The sequence below is a fragment of the Brienomyrus brachyistius genome, unplaced genomic scaffold, assembly GCF_023856365.1.
Source record: "Brienomyrus brachyistius isolate T26 unplaced genomic scaffold, BBRACH_0.4 scaffold140, whole genome shotgun sequence".
Classification (NCBI taxonomy): Eukaryota; Metazoa; Chordata; class Actinopteri; order Osteoglossiformes; family Mormyridae; genus Brienomyrus; species Brienomyrus brachyistius.
This window is the reverse complement of record NW_026042415.1, coordinates 138,063-158,989: the sequence shown is the minus strand read 5'-3', so window position 1 is coordinate 158,989 and position 20,927 is coordinate 138,063. Positions and strand designations below refer to the sequence as shown.

Sequence of the window (20,927 nt, the reverse complement as noted above, 5' to 3'; positions counted from 1 at the left end):
TTAAATCTGGCGGTTTCCACCCACAAAGTCAGGAAGACCAAACAAATCGAACTATGGACACTTTACCTGTCTATATTTTTACTTTAAAATAAATGTACCGAATTTATACCAACATTTTCTCCTAGAATATATTTTTGATCAGTAAATATACCACCATTGCTATTGGGACGTAATGAAAACTTATGTGTCGCGGCTAATTTGGCACGACTGATATGTGTAATGAATCTGTCTATTACAGTGGACCCTTGACTTACGAACTCCGTTCGAGTGGGCTGGTCGTAACTCAAGACTATTTTTCCTATAAGAAATAACGGGCATACCCCATAATGCGTTCCGAACCGAGATGGTGGATGTCGACATGCTGTATATTATATATTATATTAGCAAGATCGGTCACACAAACGCCACTCTCATATTTCTGCACAATTTCCTTCTTCGTTTAGATAGTGTTTGCTTTCTTTGCCTTCTCTTCCTTCCTTAGCTTCTTTTTGGTTCCATTTTGATAAAAATTAGGGAAATGACGCCCACAAACATCTGGGCCCAGACTGACGTTTTCGGGTGCCTCTCAGGGCATCTCGGCTCTTCACAGCCGTTTTGGCCTCGACCGGTAGTCTTACGAGTTGAACTACCTATCGAGACGCGCTGTTGAGCCTTTCTGCGCATGTGCAGTTCCACCATTTTGGGATTAGATTTAGGTTTTAGGGGTTAGGGTTAAGGTAAGGGTTTTAGGGGTTAGGATGAGGGTCTTAGGGGTTCTTTTGGAGTTACGGTTATCGATTAGCACTATGGTAACCTAACTCGAGAAAGTAGCTCAGCTCGTCAGAACACGGGCATTCGGGTCATAACTCAAGACTGGTCGTAACCCAAATTGTTCGTATCTCAGACCGGTCATAACTGGAGGGTCCAATGTATAATAAAGTTACACTGTTACTGAAGGATAATGATAAAAATACAAAACCACACATATTATTATTCTGCTAATGCACTGCATGTACTTTTATTGTTACCTCATTCACTAAACAGTTCAATGGTGCAAGATTACCATACACAGAATTAAGATATCTGCATTACACGTCTAGGCTATACAGCGAATGGATTATAATTATTACAAATACATGAAACATATTTACATTTTAATTCAAGCCCCATACAACACATATATTTACAGAAGTATGAAAATGAAGCTGGTCTAACAATATACAGTGTTAACGCCTTTGTTGTCTTGAAGCAGAGGGTTATGATCTTGGTATTTCCTTTCATTTTAAACTAAACCTTCCCTTAGAGAGGACAGTTCCGAGTTAGTTTGGTTTTCATAAAGCACAGAAAGAAGCCAGCAGGATGAGGAAGAAGAAGGAGCTGCGTTTTTGTACGCCTCAGTCATACCTCATCTTATCTTAAAGGTACAGCCCATGTATTAAAAAGGAACAAACCTAACATAGGCCTGCGTCGACAATGTGATGCTATGGTGAGGAGCTAGGCTAACATTTTACGTGTTAGGGTTCTGGTGACAACTGAGCTCTTAAAACATCCTTAAAAACCAAACCCCCCCCCCCCCACTTCTGGAAACAGGAGGCACAGAAATGATCCCGGCTCCCGATTAAATGCCCCTGAAGATTATACAGTTTTTGTCATTGTACTATAGATGTCAAACCATATAAAGAAAGAAGAGCAGACAACGCCTTTACAATACATCCAGCATCCTTCCGCTTCCTGCTACGCGCCGCACATCTTTCCGCTCCTGTCTTCAGCTCAGTCACCTCGCTCCTCACCCTACGTGCCTAAGTTACTCAAACCCATTTATTTTGTGCAAAAGGCTGCAAACTAATATATACATAGGAATAAAAATAAACAGTTGTTAAAGCAATTCATAATCCATATCTACCCCTGTAGATTAGTAAACAAGTGACTCAAAGAAAAACCTTTGCTCAAACAATTATTAATGCCCTTTTCCTCCAAATCCCATACTTAGTTTTCAATAACAGAGGAGAAACAACCAACAGTTTAACCGGAATAGATAGCCTGTTTAAAAAAAAAAAGTGCTTTTCTTTGGAGTGATCAAAATTCCTCGTAAGCATTGTTTTAGGCTGCTTAAAATACATGTAAATAAATCATACCCTGTTTAAAACCACCTTCTTTTGTAATCTTGAGGCTAGCTGACCTCAGTCACTGTAACACTTTTGAACATCTCTTCTTATAATAAAAGATAACGATTTATTTTAAGGACTGTCATTTTGATTGGTCCTCTGTGATGGAACGAATGGGGTGTAAAAACTGGGGGTGGGTAAAATTAATTACCCCATCCTGGGCAAAACTGACCAGTGGCACTCTTCCCTGAGACCGTATACTTTCAGTGTGAGGACACCAGTGGGGGGCAGGCCGCTGGTTGGTTGGCCAGAGCACTGAACCCCCCCTGTCCGTCACGCTGGTTCAGTGCAGTTACAGCAGCCTGACATCCAGGAAAGGAGCTTCTCAATCAAACCCCGTACTTCAACCCAAATTTGCAGGCAACGCCAAAATGAGCAAAGATTTTCAAAAATAAAAATATATCAGAGCAGTTTATCACTCTCTTCCCTGTGTGATTTAGTGTATTAAAGTATCAAAGAATTAAGACTGTAACATTCCTTCACTAGAGGTCACAAGTGTCTGAACAATCATTATAGCATTTCAGCAACTCGAACCTTAAACCATCATGTCTGCTAATGATCTTACAGGTGAAACAGACACGTGAAGATCGAGAGAATGAAATGGCTGCTTTTCCTCATCTGTCCTCCTCCACAGAGATTCTTTTCACATCATTTTCAAATCCCGTTAGGGAAGAATACCGCTATACTACTACACTGCATTAAAAAAAAAAGCCAACAACAAAAAGAATTCTGTAGGAGTATGGTAGCATAGTACTGGCATACGTGCCATCAGAGAGGACAGGGCACTGGGTCTTTTCATTAGCCTGAGTATTATATATACTCTCGTAGGATATCCCAGCTCATGGCTTCATAATGAGCACCGGTGATGCCGCCATAGAGATGAAAGATATCGAATCAGACTTCACTTCCCCAGATGTCCTTCAGCCATTCTATTTGAAGTGGTTTTTATGCTTTTTGGTTCTGATTTTAGGGACAAGGCGGGGAGGGCCAGCACATCTGTTCCGGAATTCGTAGCATTATTCTGATCCTGCACGCAATCGTCTATGAGCATTACAGAAAGAAATAACTTCAAAAAAAAGATTTTGCCCTGCATAATTAAGTTGAGAAGCCTGTTATGTTTATGTACAAATGACATTCTGTTCATACAGAAGTTGCGCTTTCTGACCTGTCAGTTGGGCGCTTGAGCATTTCGTCCAGGATGTAGCAGCTAAAATCACTCGAGGAAATACGATAGCAGCACTAGTTCACTGTGACACCGTCACTCTCTGCCAGGCGTTAAAATTCCCACCTGCACCTGAGTGATCGCACCTGTGTGCTTTCCGGTCTTTGGAGAAGGAGCTTCCTCTCCCCAAAGTCCGGCAGGGTGCAGCGCAAGGGGGAGTGCCCTGCGAGTGACTGCAGGTACTGTCCCCACAGGCCGCGGACCCGATGCCTCACGGGAAGGCACCTCCTCACACTGTCCTTTCACGCTGTGCTTTAAACTAGTGCTACAACCATATTTCATAAAAAAAAAACACCACCACCTATCAGATTTTGGAGGAGTCCCTGGGCTCATCCTTAGTCATTGGATTATTAGGTTCTGCAGATTAACAAGGAAGCCAATCAGAGCAGGCTCGGTCATTATGCCAATTATAAGCCCAGTGAACTGCCGATAAATAGTTCAGCCCAGTCCTCCTGGGGAGGGGAAGAGGCTGACACTCTTGTACTTTGCATTTTTTTTTCTCCCTCCTCCCAACGTTCGTTTACTTTCAGTGTCGCATTCAGATCGGCCTTGATGGGCTATCCTCGGCCTTCACCGTCACCGTAGCCATGCGGGCTTGGGAAAGGTCCTGACCGACGGATAAACACTAAATAAGGACGATCTTTACAGATGAATAATTAACAGAGGAAAGTGGAGAAAGAGAGAAGTTGTTTCTGAAGAATCGTGCACACACAAAGACTGTATTACAACATGCCTCTAGCAGAAGGGTTAGGTGTGACAGAACGAAAAGACGGTACAGATTCAAGGGGAAAAACAGAAAAGGCTGAGATAGAGAGGGGGATTCAGGAACTGAAATGGAAGCTGGACAAGGGATTTAAGCCACAGGTCTACGTACAAGAGAAAACCGGCAAAAAATCACAATAATTAATAAGTGGTAACACTTGGTATGCTGAAAGCTTAGTCAGAGGAACGTCATCTTCCATAGACTGGACAGCTTTCACTTCTTCAGCAGTCCGGAACGTCTTCTTGCCAACTTTGACCTGTCGAACAGCAGCAAGACATTCGCATGACGCAAATTAACACATCACCCTGTCCCATGCAGCCATTGTCCTACTTTGAAGCATCGTTCTGTGTAAGTGAACCGGCTCGGTTTACCAGACAATAGTTACTCAGATAAGTATCAATCTAACCCAAACAGAATCAACACATATGTAACATTCATTCATGTGCAGTCCAGCGAAATCCATAGAATACAAGAGTTATAAGAAAGCACTTGAATGAAATTAAACCGTAATATGTATACAAACATGATGAAATTCTGAGCAAACACCCATTAACTGAAGAAGCAGGTGGTGTGAAAGTGACATGAAGTAAGCATGAAGTCATCATCACTTCACATATATACTAACATGCTGACGTAGTTATACACATGCACTGGCAAGGTCAGCAATACGCCGTGACTGTGGATATGTAAGTGACTGTCGGCACAGGGCGCTTTCAGGCTCAGGATTGACTGTACCCGATACGATCAGTAATATGCTGTGACTGTGGATACGTAAGTGACTGTCGGCACAGGGCGCTTTCAGGCTCAGGATTGACTGTACCCGATACGGTCAGTAATATGCTGTGACTGTGGATACGCAAGTGACTGCCGGCACAGGGCGCTTTCAGGCTCAGGATTGACTGTACCCGATACGGTCAGTAATATGCTGTGACTGTGGATACGCAAGTGACTGCCGGCACAGGGCGCTTTCAGGCTCAGGACTGACTGTACCCGATACGATCAGTAATATGCTGTGACTGTGGATACGTAAGTGACTGTCGGCACAGGGCGCTTTCAGGCTCAGGATTGACTGTACCCGATACGGTCAGTAATATGCTGTGACTGTGGATACGCAAGTGACTGCCGGCACAGGGCGCTTTCAGGCTCAGGATTGACTGTACCCGATACGATCAGTAATATGCTGTGACTGTGGATACGTAAGTGACTGTCGGCACAGGGCGCTTTCAGGCTCAGGATTGACTGTACCCGATACGGTCAGTAATATGCTGTGACTGTGGATACGCAAGTGACTGTCGGCACAGGGCGCTTTCAGGCTCAGGATTGACTGTACCCGATACGGTCAGTAATATGCTGTGACTGTGGATACGCAAGTGACTGCCGGCACAGGGCGCTTTCAGGCTCAGGATTGACTGTACCCGATACGGTCAGTAATATGCTGTGACTGTGGATACGTTATTGACTGTCAGCATTGTTTGCTATGAGGCTCAGGATGGGCTGTACCTTATAGTTCCCGCCAGCAGGGGGTTGAAGGCATACAGCCAGTCATTCATGTCCTTGTCATTATTCGCCTGCAGGAGGATTCCTCTGTGCTTCGTGCACACAGCAAACGTGTTGGGAGTCTGAAAGCCACACACACACACACACACATAGACACAGACACAGACAGACACAAAGGTGTGTGAGAAACTCAAAAGGCGACTGTTCTGTGATCTGCTTATTGTAACACCATGAGTAAGGATTGAGTTTTATATTCAGGAACAGTCGAACCTCGTTACTACGTACCTCGGATACAACGTTTTCACGTTTTCAACGTACAGGTTTCTAATTCTCGTTTGTAGCCTATGTATTATTCCAATAGCAACCATTGTTTACAGTGTACACCCTTACAGCATAAACTTCGATACAACATCCAAATTTCTAGAGAAAATACGAAAACTAACCATCGTTACAACGTACAGCGTTCTCCCCGCCCACCACAACTTATGTCGCTACATCTACCTGATCTTCGCCCGACAATGCACATAGGCATAGACTGTCTACATTTAAAGTAAAATTCAAAAACTTCCCACGTTAAATGAGTTGCCTTGACCGATCGTTACTGGACTGCGTAGTATTGGCTTGTTAAGTGTTGTGTGCGTATTCTTTGTTTATTAAACCTTGTGAAATACCGGTCATGCCGGTTATTGTGAATTCAGAATAATAATGGGAGTAAAGGATTTTATGATTTAATTTGACCAATATTCATTAATATTTTCAGGCCAAATGCCAATTTGGATGCGAATGTTTATTTTAAAAATCCATTTTGACCAGCCATTGTTTATTTTCGTTGCAGTTTATCGCACTAAGTAATCGTGAGTAATTTAAGGAAAATTTCAAGGATCCAAATGAGCTTTGTCGAATTATTTAACAAGTAATAATGTGTTTGTTTGTTTTGTAGTCAATTTAAGGGTCTGTTCTATTAAAGTTTTATCATTTACATGGATATTTCATGAGTTCTTTCATCCATCTTGCACTAAGTGGTTACAACGTTCTATGCTTATAACGTACATGTTTTTGATATCCCGTCTTGTACATAGTAAAGAGGTTTGACTGTAGTTGTTAGGGGTGCCACTCCTAGAATGGGGCTGCTGTTGTTCCTTTAAGATGTACTGAACCTGTATGTCTACTTGCATGAATAGGTGGCTATAAAACCACACTCTTAAAAGGAGAATATGAATAAAAGACCTAAGCTGAACCTAAACTCTCATAAACCACAGGCAGAATGTACCAGATGCGAGGCAAGCAGAGGGAGCACCTTGAGCATGGCCTGCTGGTCCTCGCTGTACTCCACTTGGGCGGTGGACAGGTTGAGCACCCCTCTCTCCACAGGGTCCTTGTCGCTGTTGTAGATGAAGACGTACGGCCGGCGCACCGCCACAAAGTGCTTCACCCACGAGTTGGAGCGCGGCTCCATGAAGTTCAGGTAGCCCTTCTTGGAAACCACCGACCTGAGCCAGAGAAACCACAGCGGTCACAGGGGTCTGGCGGAATAGCACCTTCTCCTGGTTCACTCCTCAACAAGGCAGCCAGTGCTTACCAGCAGGCAGATCAATGACAGGCCCTAGAACATGCCTGTGGAGCACTGGGCATCAGCATTTCACAAGAAATAAACTAACAACAGTTATCACTTAGTACTGTAGCCTGCAGATAGATGCAGTTTGCAGTAAAGTTAGCGGACAAACACGTAACTTTAACCCTCTGAGGTCTAAGGGTAGGGAACACACTGTCATTGACTGGGGCATGGTCACACATTTCATTCAATATCATAATTTATTTGCTATGAATTAAGATTATTTCTTATATACTTGTTTTGGCATTAAACTCATCTTAATCTTAGTGTACTTTGCAAATATGTCAGATTTATGTGAAGTTTGTCATTTGACATCAAAGTATAGACATTGCAAAATGCAGTTTGGAACATTTGCAGAAATATTATAAAAGTACATAGTAAGCAATGGTGGAAGTTTGTTTTGATCCCAGATATCTGATCACCAAAGTCTTGGCTACATGAGGATGACTAAATGGTGTAGTTGCAACATTCAGCTTGATAAATAAATAAGAACAACCTCATGTCACTATTTCTGGCCTCCTTTTATTGAATATGTAGCAACTTTCATGTGTATGTATGAGCCAATCACACCTGGCCACCCCCCCCCCCCCTTTTATGGTGCCGATGGGGATGTATCTGGATCGCATTTCACCGTGCGGAGTGTGACTGTAGAGTCTAAATAAGACAGCATGAAGACCATCTATAATCAGTTTTAAGAAGCTGCACTGAGACCAATGATTCATAGCCATAAATACTGGGACGCACTGAAACCAGTGACACGCAGCCTTAGAAACTTGGCATGGACCGAGACCAGCGATACGCAGCCTTAGATACCAGGAAGGACCGAGACCAGCGATACGCAGCCTTAGATACCAGGAAGGACCGAGACCAGCGATACGCAGCCTTAGATACCAGGAAGGACCGAGACCAGCAATATGCAGCCTTAAATTCTGGGATGCACTGAGAGCTGTGCAGTAGGGCACACATACCCTGGCCTCATTTCCTCAATGTCTGGAACAAGGTTGAGGAACTCGTTCTTGCCAGCACGAGCCAGGAAAGACGTCTCCAGTGTTGGCACCAGGGGGAAGTTCTCGTAATCTGAGCAGGAAGGGCTGGAGGCACGAGAGTTAGCCTCTGGAATTCTGCAAGAATTGGGGGACACAAAAATATGGATTTGCGGTTGTTTAGGAGCAGCAAAGACACCAACTCTCACTCCGACTACCAGCACCACGGATTAACGGAGGAAAGCTTCAGTTTCCATGCCTCTTCTATTTATAGTGCATGTTATTAATCAGAAGGTGTAGCCATAGAACAATGGATAGAGCCTCTATTAGCTGTGCCCACCGCAGCAGACTGGGGTCATTCAGAGGACATGGGAAGGTCACCGGTATCAGACAGACATACTTTTGGTCAACAGAGCTGCAGCGGGAATCGGCCAAGGAGGGGCAGGTGGAGGACGGAGTGAGGGTGGCGCTGCTCAGGCTGGTGATGGAGGAGTCACGACCCATGGGGGAAATGTCTGATAGCTGGAGCAATAACGAGAGGCAGAGAAAAGCAGAGGGTATAAATACACTGTCATTTCACACTTACTGCATACCTCATGTTTTAGCTGTGTGTTAGATTATCATAAAAAAAAAAATATACCGCAAATCTGTAGTTGTGATGATATTAAGCCTCTGTTAGGATGATAATTAGCCTTTACAAGATCAGTGCTCTGGAGGTCATTCCTGATCATTCTACCGAGTAAAGAACTGAATACCTTAATAAAGATAATAAAGGCTGGCTAAGAACACGAGTGTGTGAACCAGCAGGGTCCCGGCTAGCTGGACGCCAAGATGTGTCACGTGACCTATTCCTTACCTTGCAGTCGCTGATACTGCTGCACACCTGACTGTATTCCGTGTTGAAGGTGTGAGTCAGGAGCCGCAGGCACTGCAAGAAAGCAGCATGTGATTAAACATGTGGTACAGCACAGGAACCCAGAGGGCAACGGAGTCCTGCAGTGCAGTGTTTCCCATCCCGGTCCTCATGGACCCACAGACGGTTTTTGCTCCTTCTCATTACCCAGCCAGCCACAGCCAGTCCACGTTTTTGCTCCCATCCAGCTCCCTACCAGCCTGACCATGTTTTTCTCCCTCCCAGCTCCCGGCCAGACAGTCCGCGTTTTTGCTCCCTCTCAGCCTGAACATCTTTTTTCTCCCTCCCAGCTCCCGGCCAGACAGTCCGCGTTTTTGCTCCCTCTCAGCCTGAACATCTTTTTTCTCCCTCCCAGCTCCCGGCCAGACAGTCTGCGTTTTTGCTCCCATCCAGCTCCCTACCAGCCTGACCATGTTTTTTTCTCCCTCCCAGCTCCCGGCCAGACAGTCCGCGTTTTTGCTCCCTCTCAGCCTGAACATCTTTTTTCTCCCTCCCAGCTCCCGGCCAGACAGTCTGCGTTTTTGCTCCCATCCAGCTCCCTACCAGCCTGACCATGTTTTTTTCTCCCTCCCAGCTCCCGGCCAGACAGTCCGCGTTTTTGCTCCCTCTCAGCCTGAACATCTTTTTTCTCCCTCCCAGCTCCCGGCCAGACAGTCTGCGTTTTTGCTCCCATCCAGCTCCCTACCAGCCTGACCATGTTTTTTTCTCCCTCCCAGCTCCCGGCCAGACAGTCCGCGTTTTTGCTCCCTCTCAGCCTGAACATCTTTTTTCTCCCTCCCAGCTCCTGACTGTCTGCGGGTCCCCAAGGACTGAATTGAGAAGTACTACTCTAGCATAAAGAGCGAATATATGCAGGGTGTGTTTGCTGGATAGGGGCCAAAGGCCAAAGACCAATCATTTAGAGGCACATTGTAAAAAGGGCAGTCTCTACTTATGGACATAACGGTGGGAGGATGTGTGGTGTGCGGTTTCCTTCCTAAGTTTTTTAATTTTGATTTCATTTTGATGAATGATGTGCACCAGTGCAGTGATGTGTAAAACCTTCCAGCATTTAACATGGGTCAGGGTACCAACAACCCCCAAAGTTAGCATGTTAAATTCCCGACCGGCCGTCTGAATGCACAATGCCTCTTGCTGAAAACGCCGACAGCTGCATCCATAAAATGCATCTTTGAATGCCGAACATGTCAAGATGAGAAGCTAATTAATGAAGCAGGGGGACTGAAGCAGAGTCCTACTACCCACCTGTATGGGAGAGAATATGGTGGAAATTCATGCATAACTGAAAACCTCATCGAAGGGTTTGGCAATCATGCTAACAGACCCCCACCCTACCTGCAATCCCCCCATGAGAAAATCAGCAGTGTGCAATAATGTTAGCACCCCAATTTTTGGCTGATGCAGTGACTGACAAATCGATCATCATTTTCTGAGTTGCTCAGGGAGTCCTGAGGAGAACGGGGCCGTACCTTTGAAGCCAGCTCCTTCTCTCGGTCCACCAGGCTCTCGATGTCAGCTGAGTCGTAGCCGCTGCTCTCGCTGGGCGTGACGGCGCTTTCAATGGTGCCGCTGGACATCTGGGAGGAGATTGATGTGGACGTGCTGAGGGAGTCCGAGCTCAGGCTTGGGGACAGAGACTCGCTCAGGGATTTGGGCGGTGACTCTCCCAGCTTCTCCCGCAGCAGCAGTAGGTGCCGCGTCTTCTCCACCTGCAGTGACACGAAGGTCATGAGGAACGAGGCTGGAGAACTCTGGGTGAAGGCTATCAGCAGATGTTCCAGCAGGCCCACCTCATGCAGCTGCTCCAGCTTCTCCAGCTCCCACTGGTGCTCCAGGATCAGGCTGTCTCCTCTGGGCCTCCAGCCGGCCAGGTTTTCCTCTCCCCGCACGTAGGCTACCGATGTGTCCAAGACCTTCCTCCTCCTCCGCTGCATTCCTGGAACAGACAGGGGGACATACACGCTGACGCAAAAGTAAAAAAACACCCACACATGTACATACAGGTGGTCCCTAATGTGAAATAAAGCAACATAACAGCATAAATGGAAGGTCAACAAAGACATACACACGCATGTTTACATCCTACAGGTACCCCCACTGACCTGGACTTCCTGTGTCAGCCATCTTGCACAAGCTCAGCTCATAGATTCCTGTGACTCTATTGCTGTAAGACAGACAGAACAAACCACGGCAATGCACATCAGTAAGTGTGTGTGTATGTGTGCCAGAGAGAGAGAGCCCATGAAGACAGGCTGTGTGCAAGGACGCACCAGTCCGGGGTCTTAGAGTAGCCACTTCCAAAGAGGTTCCTCAGAGAGCGAGGGGGTGAGATCTTGGCATCTCTGGAGTAGAAGACCATGCAGATGTCCTTGGTAATGATGGCTGGCTGGATACAGTGGTCAAGCTGTGAGGAGAAGGTGAATTATCAGCAAACATCCTACGGGGCAACCCAGCCTCTGACACACCCTGACGGAACATTACCACAGGATGGTGGAACTTATGGTTCCAAAGGTCCAGGTTCTAAAGGGCCCGAGTAGCTACAATATTTTAAAACATCAAATATAAACTTCAAGCTTTAACATTCTGCAGCTGTTATTCTGCATTATTATATGGAATCACAACAAACATCAAACATGAAGCTGAACCGAACTGTTTCATGGCCTTGGAACAGTATTAAGGTGCTACACTAGAACTTAATAGTATAATCACAATGAAGCAGACAGAGTGTCCCATGAGGGAAGCCTGACCTCCAGGTAGGCCGACAGAGTCATGTAGATCTTCTCGCCGTAGGGTGTGACCCGGTTAAGCAGGAGAGAATTGTGCAGGGAGCTGTCCCACACAGCTTCAAAACGGTAGATGGTCCTGAGGATTGAAGAGAAAGGCATCACCTTCTGTCCATGACATCTAACATCATTTCAGGCCCTGCTGCAGATCCAGGGGTCCCACCCCCAAGAGTGACAGGACAGGAGGGGGGTAGCTAAGAAGCCAGTTATGGCATATCCTGCGCAAGCTGATAGTTTAGCGTAAATACTGAAGGCCCTCGGGAACTGGGGGCAGGTGTGTGCGGCTGGGGTACAGGCTGCGCTTGTCTGAACGGTAAATCGTGGACAAGGAAGTTAGTGGCTGCCCTCAAGGTTCCATACTTCATTGGCAACTCGCAAGCGCAAGTCTGCAGGGAGCGTGTGGCTTCCTGAGTGACCCCCCTCCCAAAACAGAAGAGCACCGCTCTGGGAAAACATAGAGGCTCTACAGATCTCTTCCTGAGGCACCTGACTGGCCACATTACTGTCTAAAACAGCAGGAAAGCGTCACGGTGCATCTGCAGTGACCACACTGGTGTGCTGCTGTTTGGGCCGCAGTGCTGGATCCGTACAGACAGACACCCTCTCTCGTTCTCCTACAGACAGCCTTGAATGCACTTGCTAAATGAATGGATTAATTAACTGATACAGCTGTAAAGTGAACAGTATTCAACTAACTTGTGAAAAGACATTCTCTGAAACGATGTATTCCAATACTATGTTGAATGGTCCAACATACGCACACCAAATATTCCAATGCTGCATTATTCATGTGCTCTGTGTTCTTTGAGGACTGAGTGGCTGTACACTGTGCTAAAGATGCACATCTAATGTTCTTATCCTGCAGTTCCGTTGTAATCGGAACCTCCGATCCATCAAAGTCCAGAGCGCATCTAAAAGGAAGATTCTAAAAATGAACAAAGCTAGATGATGATTAGCGATGGCAGCCAGGCACTACAGAAAAGCCCGCTAGCTCAAACGAAGCTCTCCAAGCCTGATAAAACGCCTTTCTCAGAAAGACGCTTCACGGCCGCCTTCACTGGGTACCTAGCGATGTCTTTATCAATACAGAGCCTGAACCGAAGCGGTGAGCCCCGTCAGCAGCATAGAAAGAGAGAGAGCAGACAGTCAGACGTTAACGAAAGAACAAAAGAAAATCAATGACAAAGAAAACACACAGACGACAGAGACCAGCACTTCAAAGTAAAAAATACCACCCACACCGAGGACAGCGCATTAAAGCACCAGGTGCTCGGTGTCGTCTCAGCATGTCAGCTCTTTCTGTCCACCAGGGGTCGCCCTTCTTTGCTCGAGAAGGTACCTCCGTCATTTCAAATCTGACTGAATTACCTTGTTCCCTAGATGGGATGCCAGTGTAGAGGAACATCAGAGCCTTTCTGGCTGCAGCCACTGGACTACTGGGGAAGTGCAGTCAATGCGGGAGCCATTATAAAATGTACTCCTGGCTCCACTTTAGAAACACCAGCGAGATGTCAGACATCCTGTCTGACGTATGGACATGTAGGTGACCGACGTAAAAATGTGCTTCGATAGCCCTTCATTTAGGTGAATGCAGTGCCAGGCAGCCTACCTGCTGGAGCTGTGGGAAGACTTGATGTTCTTAGCTGAAATGATGTTGAGGGACAGGACAGCGTCTGCTGTAGTGTCGTCCACCTCGGGTTTGCTCCTGATCCTCCCTGCAGGCACAGCAAGCCACGTCAATGAGCAGCACAGCAGAGATGAGGCTAATGAATTACTCTGGCTGCATGCTGAAGGCGAGGCTAACAAACCGATTTAGCTGTGTGTGTGTTTGTCAGCCAACACTTTAGGAGGGGCTAACATTTCATATAGCTGCATGACAGTGCTGCGGATGCTAAGCTATCTGATCTTGCAAGTGACAGCACAGTGAGGCTAGGATAACATTCATCTAGCGGCATGACAGTGCTGCGGAGGCTAAGCTAACTGATCTTGCAGTGACACAGCACAGCGGAGGCTAGGCTAGCGCATTCAATAGGCAGTGCAGGAGCTGCTGAAGGAGTGGAAATCAGCCAACAGAGAAATGAAAGCCACACACTCACCGACCACCAGCTCGCGCACATCCTTCCAGTGCAGCTCACTGCCCTTCTCATGGATGAGGGTAACTGTAATCCTACGCTGGATGCCCTGGGTCGCACACACAATACAGCAAGTCACGCACAGCAGTCACACTGACAGGCACGCGCTATTTGGTTGGCTGGAAGCCTACCTGGTGTAGCAGATAGGTACCCTGGCAGGGCAGACCGACACTGTGGTCCACCACCGCTGGGATATATCTACAGGAGGAACAGGGGGCAGCGGTGAGGCAGACAAACCCTAAAAAGCGTGTGCCTAACCACATTCTGTGACATCATGGCTACCACAGCCTGCTGAATTGTAGTTTCAGAACCAGCTCAGATTGGTTCCTAAAGTTCAGGTATGCAGATAGAGACTTTACAGCAACATGGAAGTAGGTATCTGGTTAACAGCAGTAAATGAAGTGGTTGTTTTTACTGAAGATCCCAGCTAGTGCCACCAGCCCAGTGCTGCGGTGGGATGGACATACAGGGATGGACCAGTAAGACCAGGGAGTACACTCACTCTCCAGTGGGCTCCAGCTCGCTGATCTCGAACCACACCAGCAGGTCATACTTGCTCACACACTGGCCCAGGTTGGACTTGGTGATGGTGTTGAGCTTGGTTGCTGGTACTGTGTGGATGGGGCACGCAGACAAAGTCAGTGCTGAGAGCGGAGAACAGAGCTCATTAATCACACATTCACATTACACAGGAGGGTCTGTGACACCACTTTTAATGAGAGCTGCCTAGACTCCACTCAGGATAACCAATCCCCCATAAGAAGGAAAACGGGATGAATGCGGCCGATGTGTATTTTGTGTTTGCAGACATGAGGTTCAATTGACATTACACAAAGATTACCCCAAGAGCCTCAAAAACACTGTTCTTACCACAACTTACAGAGCCCATTGCTGAGGTTCGAGAAAAGACCGTAGGTTTGTTTTCAGCATTGGCAGGGACCAAGCCAGCCCCAAACCCCCGTTCCAAACCAGGAGTGGCCAGTCTTATCCGCAAAGGGCTGGTGTATATATGCAGGGTTTTGGGATAACCTGTAGGTCAGCTGTTCAAACCCAGGTATGAGGACACTTCAGCCAATCTGTCCTCTAATTAGTAACCTTATTAGGGAGCTGCAGTGAAAACCCACCACACAGCGGCCCACTCTGGGTAAGATTGCCCACCCCTGCCCTAAACACACGGTACTCCCGCTGTATTGGCAGGGAGGTCTCCCTACCATCCATACCCAGAGCTACACCCTGAACTCCAGAGCTTCACGCACTGCAGATACCTCTACACCTACCAGCCCGGCTCATTCCCGCATCCTGCGGCAGACATGTGCCTGTCAGCCAGATATCTAATCTCACTTTAGACATGCGCTGGCTGAAGTCTCTCGTACAATCTTTCTTCCCCTTCACAGCCATCTTTACTACTTTTTAACTGTTACTACTGTTTGAGGACAGCATTTTGTGAGGTAAAAAAAAACTGGATGAAGAGTCCTCATGTTGTGCACTTTAATATTAAACATAACAGTCAAAAGTCAAGACCAATTATCAGCCTATGAATAAATAAAAGACACTTCATTAAAAGGCTTAGGTCAGCAGATCACTTTTCCTTTAAATGAACATTAGCACCTCAAAGTAAGAGTGCCGTCTATGGGGCTTTGTGCCATCACTCACTTATGTGGATCAGCATTTGACATTAATATCTAAGCAAGTGTCTGAACTCAAGGCGACAAACATGGCTGACGGTTATAGCCAGCAGGTGGCGCAATTGAGTCTTGGCCATTCTGACTATGAGGCTGTAGGTTTGTGTCTCAAGATGGCCTCTGCTATAAGCTGCATACAAAAGCAGGCTTAACAGGAATATAGAATATTATGCTGTTATTATGCAAAACAGATAAAGGAGGAAAACATTCAGCCATTCTGAAAATTTCAGCACATGTTCTCAGCTATAACAGTTGCGTGTGAGCGTCCTCCCGGAATTTGCGGTACCAAACATCCGTCTGGTGTGTACCTGTAACATTTTAAAACAGCTGCTGTACTGAATGTGTTTCCCCTAGCAGTGCAGTGTTTAAAGCCGGAAAGGCTGTGCACTTGGGATCACCACTGACAGGCATGCTATGCTATGCCATGCTATGTTATGCAATGCTATGCTACGCCACACTACGCTACGCCACACTATCTACGCTATGCTACGCCACGCTATGCCACGCCACACTATGCCACGCCACGCCACACTATGCCACGCTACACTATGCCACGCCACGCTATGCTACGCCACACTACGCTATGCTACGCTATGCTACGCTAAGCCACGCTATGCTACGCTATGCTACGCTAAGCCACGCTATGCTACGCTACGCCACGCTATGCTACGCTAAGCCACGCTATGCTACGCTAAGCCACGCTATGCTACGCTAAGCCACACTATGCTACGCTACGCCACACTATGCTACGCTACGCCACACTATGCTACGCTACGCCACGCCACGCCACACTATGCTACGCTACGCCACGCCACGCGTGGGAGGGTGGTTCTTCACGCCTTGCACCGCACAGACCGTGATGCTGGGGGACGGCCAGGGCGGGGCCCATGGGCACAGGCAGGAAGGGGAAGCGGGACAGCTGCTCTGTGCCGTCCTCCAGGCTGGCCATGGCGGAAGATGCCAGTGCATTGGCGTGCTCTGAGAACGCGTCCAGCACCTGGCCGTGCACATACCCGCTCATCAGGTACCTGATCAGCTCAATCTTTCTCGCATGGTCTGGGGGGGGGGGGTCAAAAAAAGTAGATGATGTATGGTGAGGGGGGGGGGCGTAAAAAAAATGTAGGACCAAAGAAAAGTGGGTGGGGGGGGGAAAGGAAACAAAGGAAAGAATGAGGCAGGCAAGAAAACTAATAATCTTGTTTCAAAAAGTTAGTACAGAAGAGAAAAGCATGATGAACAAAAATAGAGGAGAAGTGGAAGGTGGAAGGTGGAAGGTGGAAGGTGGAAGATGGAAGGTGGAAGGAGCTTTCTGGACAGTCGTGATGTGCGGGAGGCCACAGCAGAGGCGACGAGCTGCGATGGCTGCACCCCTCATCAGCATGAGGAAGGAGTCACGCTGCACGATCCGTCCGACAGACCAGCACTTATCACTCACAGATGAGTCACAGCCAGACACCAGTGCTGATGAGTCACAGCTGGGAATAACGCTCAGACGACTCGCGTCCTGGCTGTCTCCCCTCACTCATCCATGTCTAAAACCCATTTTAATTACAGCAGGTGCATCGATGTTGATGTAAACAGGTGGAACCCCTGAGCTGTTTGGGCTTCAACTGAAAAACAAGCGTCTCTCTAAGGTGAGCCGAAGTCTCTCTCTGACGTGGTTTCGTTTGACAGGGGCGGGAACATGCAATCACACACGGTCTGGGCTAACTTGGTTATCTTGCAGTAATACAAACCAAACATTCAGATTGGTATTAGTCGCCGCCCCTACCTGGTTTGGACAGAGGCATAGGTGGGGGGTAATATTTCCTGGACGGCTGTGGGGCACTGAAGACGGAAATAAAAAATCATACAGACATTTCAGTGTTTGTGTCAACCCCCGCTGCTCTGGAAGAGCCAGACAGACACACACACACAGCCTACACACTCCAGCAGCAAGGCTTAAGGATCTCCAGTAGGAGACATGGATGACGTGGGCTTACCTGAGATTCTCCTGACCCTGGAGATTCAGGGGGTGCTGCTGGTAGTGCCCAAATACTTCAAACACGATAGGTTTGCTTTTCACATACTCGATGAATGACTCCGTCACCTCCACAGCCACCTGGGGCAAACAGAGGATGACATCTGCACATCTGCACGGGGATGCCGACCGTCTCACTTACTGATGCTGCTCTGCATGCTTTGATAGCTAATCGAATCTGTTCTGAGATTTAAGTTACTCACTATCAGAAGGATAAAACCTTAGAATTATCTGAAGATGAGAGCTTGCCGTGTGAGACTCACGTTTTGTACATGATAGAATCCGAGGGGCGTCCCTTTGCCTGTGTTCTTCAGGGGCTCGGTGGAAAAGGCCTCATCATGCCGGTGGAGGAAGCTGTTAATGACAACCACACGATACGGTCACTCGGCCGCGCGCAGCTGGCTGTCACTCAGCATGAAGGCCAGCTAGCCTGACTCACCCCAAAGCATCTTTGCGGGGGTAACAAACTCCACACGCCGAGCAGGGGCAGCTCTGTGAACTTACTTGAATTGGCAGAAGATGTCGGCATATTCGGGCGGGATGCCACTGGCCTGGAGGACCGTCACGCGGAAGGTGAAGACACTGCCCAGCTCCAGGTGGCCCAGTTTGCCATCCATACCTCCCAGCTTCAGATCTGGAGACCAGACAGACCAAAGGACAGTGTGGGCCCATGAGCCGGAAGAGAGAGCAAGCTGGGGGCAAATCCGCTCCTCTGGGGGGGCCACCGGCACTGCCAGTGGGCCGGCCCATCTGCTTCCTCAAACATGCTTATTGTTTTTCGCCACAGGGTCACTCGTGCTGCTTGGTTTTTGCTCTCGTGCTCGATCACTTCAGCTCGCCAGGACCAGACCACAAAAATCTAAAGCATGCAAGTCGCAGTTAAACACATGTGCATTAGTCATGCCGACTTTGTGGGAAGGCACAATGATCTTAGAATAAAGTGTAAAAATTGACAAATTTCACACATCAGGCCCCAGAAGGTCATCTATGTCCTTCGTATAAATCAAGCTAAATGCATCACACAAGGGATCACAACACTGACATCCTCCACTAGTAAAAGGAACATCTGTGCCTGTGAGCTACATTCAGCACCTGCATCGCTGAGAGCAAAGCCTGGGACACAGCTGCCCGTTGCCCCCCCCCGGCAGTGGCAGCCCTCCCTACCCATGTCGTTTATCCTATTCATCTCCTCCGAGGGCGTGATGACCTCTGAGCTCTGACCCTGCCCCTCCACGATGCGCAGCTCCTCCAGAGAGAGGCCGCAGTGGCTCATGGCCGGGATGCAGTCGCTGCCCTGCTGGAAGGAACATTCCTTTCACTTCCCCGTATCAAATTACGGAGCTCGCCATTCAAAACATCCTCCAGAGAATTCCTGTGAGACAGTTACTGTCTACAGCCCTTAGTCCAGGATCTTTGTTAATAATTTAAAATGCTACTTTGTCCCATAGAGTGAAAACAAGCAAAGATAAATCAGTATAACCTCTAATTTCCACACATACTTCTACCACAGAAGTCTGTGTTAATCAGCTACCGGATGCTCGGTTTGAACCTTTTCCACAGACATTAGCAGGAGGCACCACCCACCTTCTTGAAATATTCGTCGTCAAAGGAGATCTTGGCCATGCCGGACTGTCGAACGCCAGAGCCGTAATCTGGAGCCTCTTCGTCGGCTAGATGGGCAACGAGAGGTTAAAGCTCCTTAGTGGCAGGCCAACCACAGGGCAGCTGGGCGTCGGTGAGGGAGGACACTGCTGACAGGTAACCCCCCCCCCCCCCCGTAAAACCACACAGAAAACAGGCAGCATTTAGGACAGCTTAATGTCTGTCCAGTCCTACCTGCCAAGGTCAAAGCGGTTTGATTTTTAAATTGAATTCAGTTATCGATGCGTGCTCTCCAGACAGCCAGGAATGACCGTAAGACTCAAAATGTCAACCAGTGAAGGTAATAAAGACATTGGGTTTCCAGTGTCATGCACCATTAGTAGTAATATGATTGTCTTAAATGCTATGGAATAAGGCTGCGTTTCTGAAAATCTAAAATGTAAAAAAAAAATCAAAAATCAAAGAATCTTGTTACTCAGTATTCACCCCAACATAAAGTGATCACTTTAAACTTCCTGCTTAGCCACCAAGACATCAAGAATGCTGGCTGTGAGGCAGATGCCCGTGAAGCCACCAGCCCATTGTGATATTTGATAAGGTCTCTCAGGACAACACTGAGCCCTGACCTGAGTCAACATGAAGGTGGTCTGTTCGCGGTTCGATTAGGGAGCACACTGCAGGCCGTCGTCATTACAGTTCAATTAGCGAGCACACTGCAGGCCGTCGTCATTACAGTTCGATTAGCGAGCACACTGCAGGCCGTCGTCATTACAGTTCGATTAGGGAGCACACTGCAGGCCGTCGTCATTGCAATTCGATTAGCGAGCACACTGCAGGCCGTCGTCATTGCAATTCGATTAGCGAGCACACTGCAGGCCGTCGTCATTACAGTTCAATTAGAGAGCACACTGCAGGCCGTCGTCATTACAGTTCAATTAGCGAGCACACTGCAGGCCGTCGTCATTACAGTTCGATTAGCGAGCACACTGCAGGCCGTCGTCATTACAGTTCGATTAGGGAGCACACTGCAGGCCGTCGTCATTGCAATTCGATTAGCGAGCACACTGCAGGCCGTCGTCATTGCAATTCGATTAGCGAGCACACTGCAGGCCGTCGTCATTACAGTTCAATTAGCGAGCACACTGCAGGCCATTGTCATTGCAGATCGATTAGTGAGCACACTGCAGGCCGTCGTCATTGCAGTTCGATTAGCAAGCACACTGCAGGACCATATCAATCTGCACGGAAAGTTGTTCCGGTACCGACTGATCCCCAAACAGTCTGCTTTGGTTACCTTGCGTAATCACTACTGTACTAGACCTGACCCTTCTCGTGCCTGTCAGGATTTCATATTCTTGGATCACAGTGGAATTCATTTAACTGGCAGATCTTTGGTCTACGTTCAATTTGTTGAACCTAATGCCACCAGGATCACAGTGGAATTCATTTAACTGGCAGATCTTTGGTCTACGTTCAATTTGTTGAACCTGATGCCACCAGTTACGTGGCAGGGTCGGAAGGATGCCAACAGGAAGTGGGAAGAAAGCAGATCTAAGAAGCGAGAGGCAGAGCTG

The 20,927-nt window shown here is 47.6% G+C and overlaps 1 protein-coding gene across 15 annotated transcripts in view; it reads right to left on the bottom strand.

Moving 5' to 3' along the window:
• Positions 1 to 966: 966 nt before the first annotated feature.
• Positions 967 to 20,927, bottom strand: part of kif1b (kinesin family member 1B) — a 68,078-nt gene continuing 48,117 nt past the window's right edge. For 9 of the 15 annotated variants that reach the window (XM_049004970.1, XM_049004979.1, XM_049004977.1 and 6 more), the window contains 21 exons: positions 19,336 to 19,421; positions 18,916 to 19,048; positions 18,256 to 18,385; positions 18,015 to 18,105; positions 17,714 to 17,832; positions 17,503 to 17,558; positions 14,552 to 14,660; positions 14,181 to 14,247; positions 14,014 to 14,098; positions 13,527 to 13,632; positions 11,882 to 11,996; positions 11,405 to 11,538; positions 11,237 to 11,298; positions 10,925 to 11,070; positions 10,604 to 10,843; positions 9,078 to 9,149; positions 8,622 to 8,743; positions 8,207 to 8,359; positions 6,924 to 7,116; positions 5,630 to 5,748; positions 967 to 4,385 (listed from right to left, as the gene is read on the bottom strand). In XM_049004970.1, coding sequence (XP_048860927.1) covers positions 4,343 to 4,385; positions 5,630 to 5,748; positions 6,924 to 7,116; positions 8,207 to 8,359; positions 8,622 to 8,743; positions 9,078 to 9,149; positions 10,604 to 10,843; positions 10,925 to 11,070; positions 11,237 to 11,298; positions 11,405 to 11,538; positions 11,882 to 11,996; positions 13,527 to 13,632; positions 14,014 to 14,098; positions 14,181 to 14,247; positions 14,552 to 14,660; positions 17,503 to 17,558; positions 17,714 to 17,832; positions 18,015 to 18,105; positions 18,256 to 18,385; positions 18,916 to 19,048; positions 19,336 to 19,421 — 2,381 coding nt within the window. In that variant the 3' untranslated portion in view covers positions 967 to 4,342. The remainder of the gene's footprint in view (positions 4,386 to 5,629; positions 5,749 to 6,923; positions 7,117 to 8,206; positions 8,360 to 8,621; positions 8,744 to 9,077; positions 9,150 to 10,603; positions 10,844 to 10,924; positions 11,071 to 11,236; positions 11,299 to 11,404; positions 11,539 to 11,881; positions 11,997 to 13,526; positions 13,633 to 14,013; positions 14,099 to 14,180; positions 14,248 to 14,551; positions 14,661 to 17,502; positions 17,559 to 17,713; positions 17,833 to 18,014; positions 18,106 to 18,255; positions 18,386 to 18,915; positions 19,049 to 19,335; positions 19,422 to 20,927) is intronic. The other 6 variants (XM_049004973.1, XM_049004980.1, XM_049004978.1 and 3 more) reach the window with 1 other exon arrangement.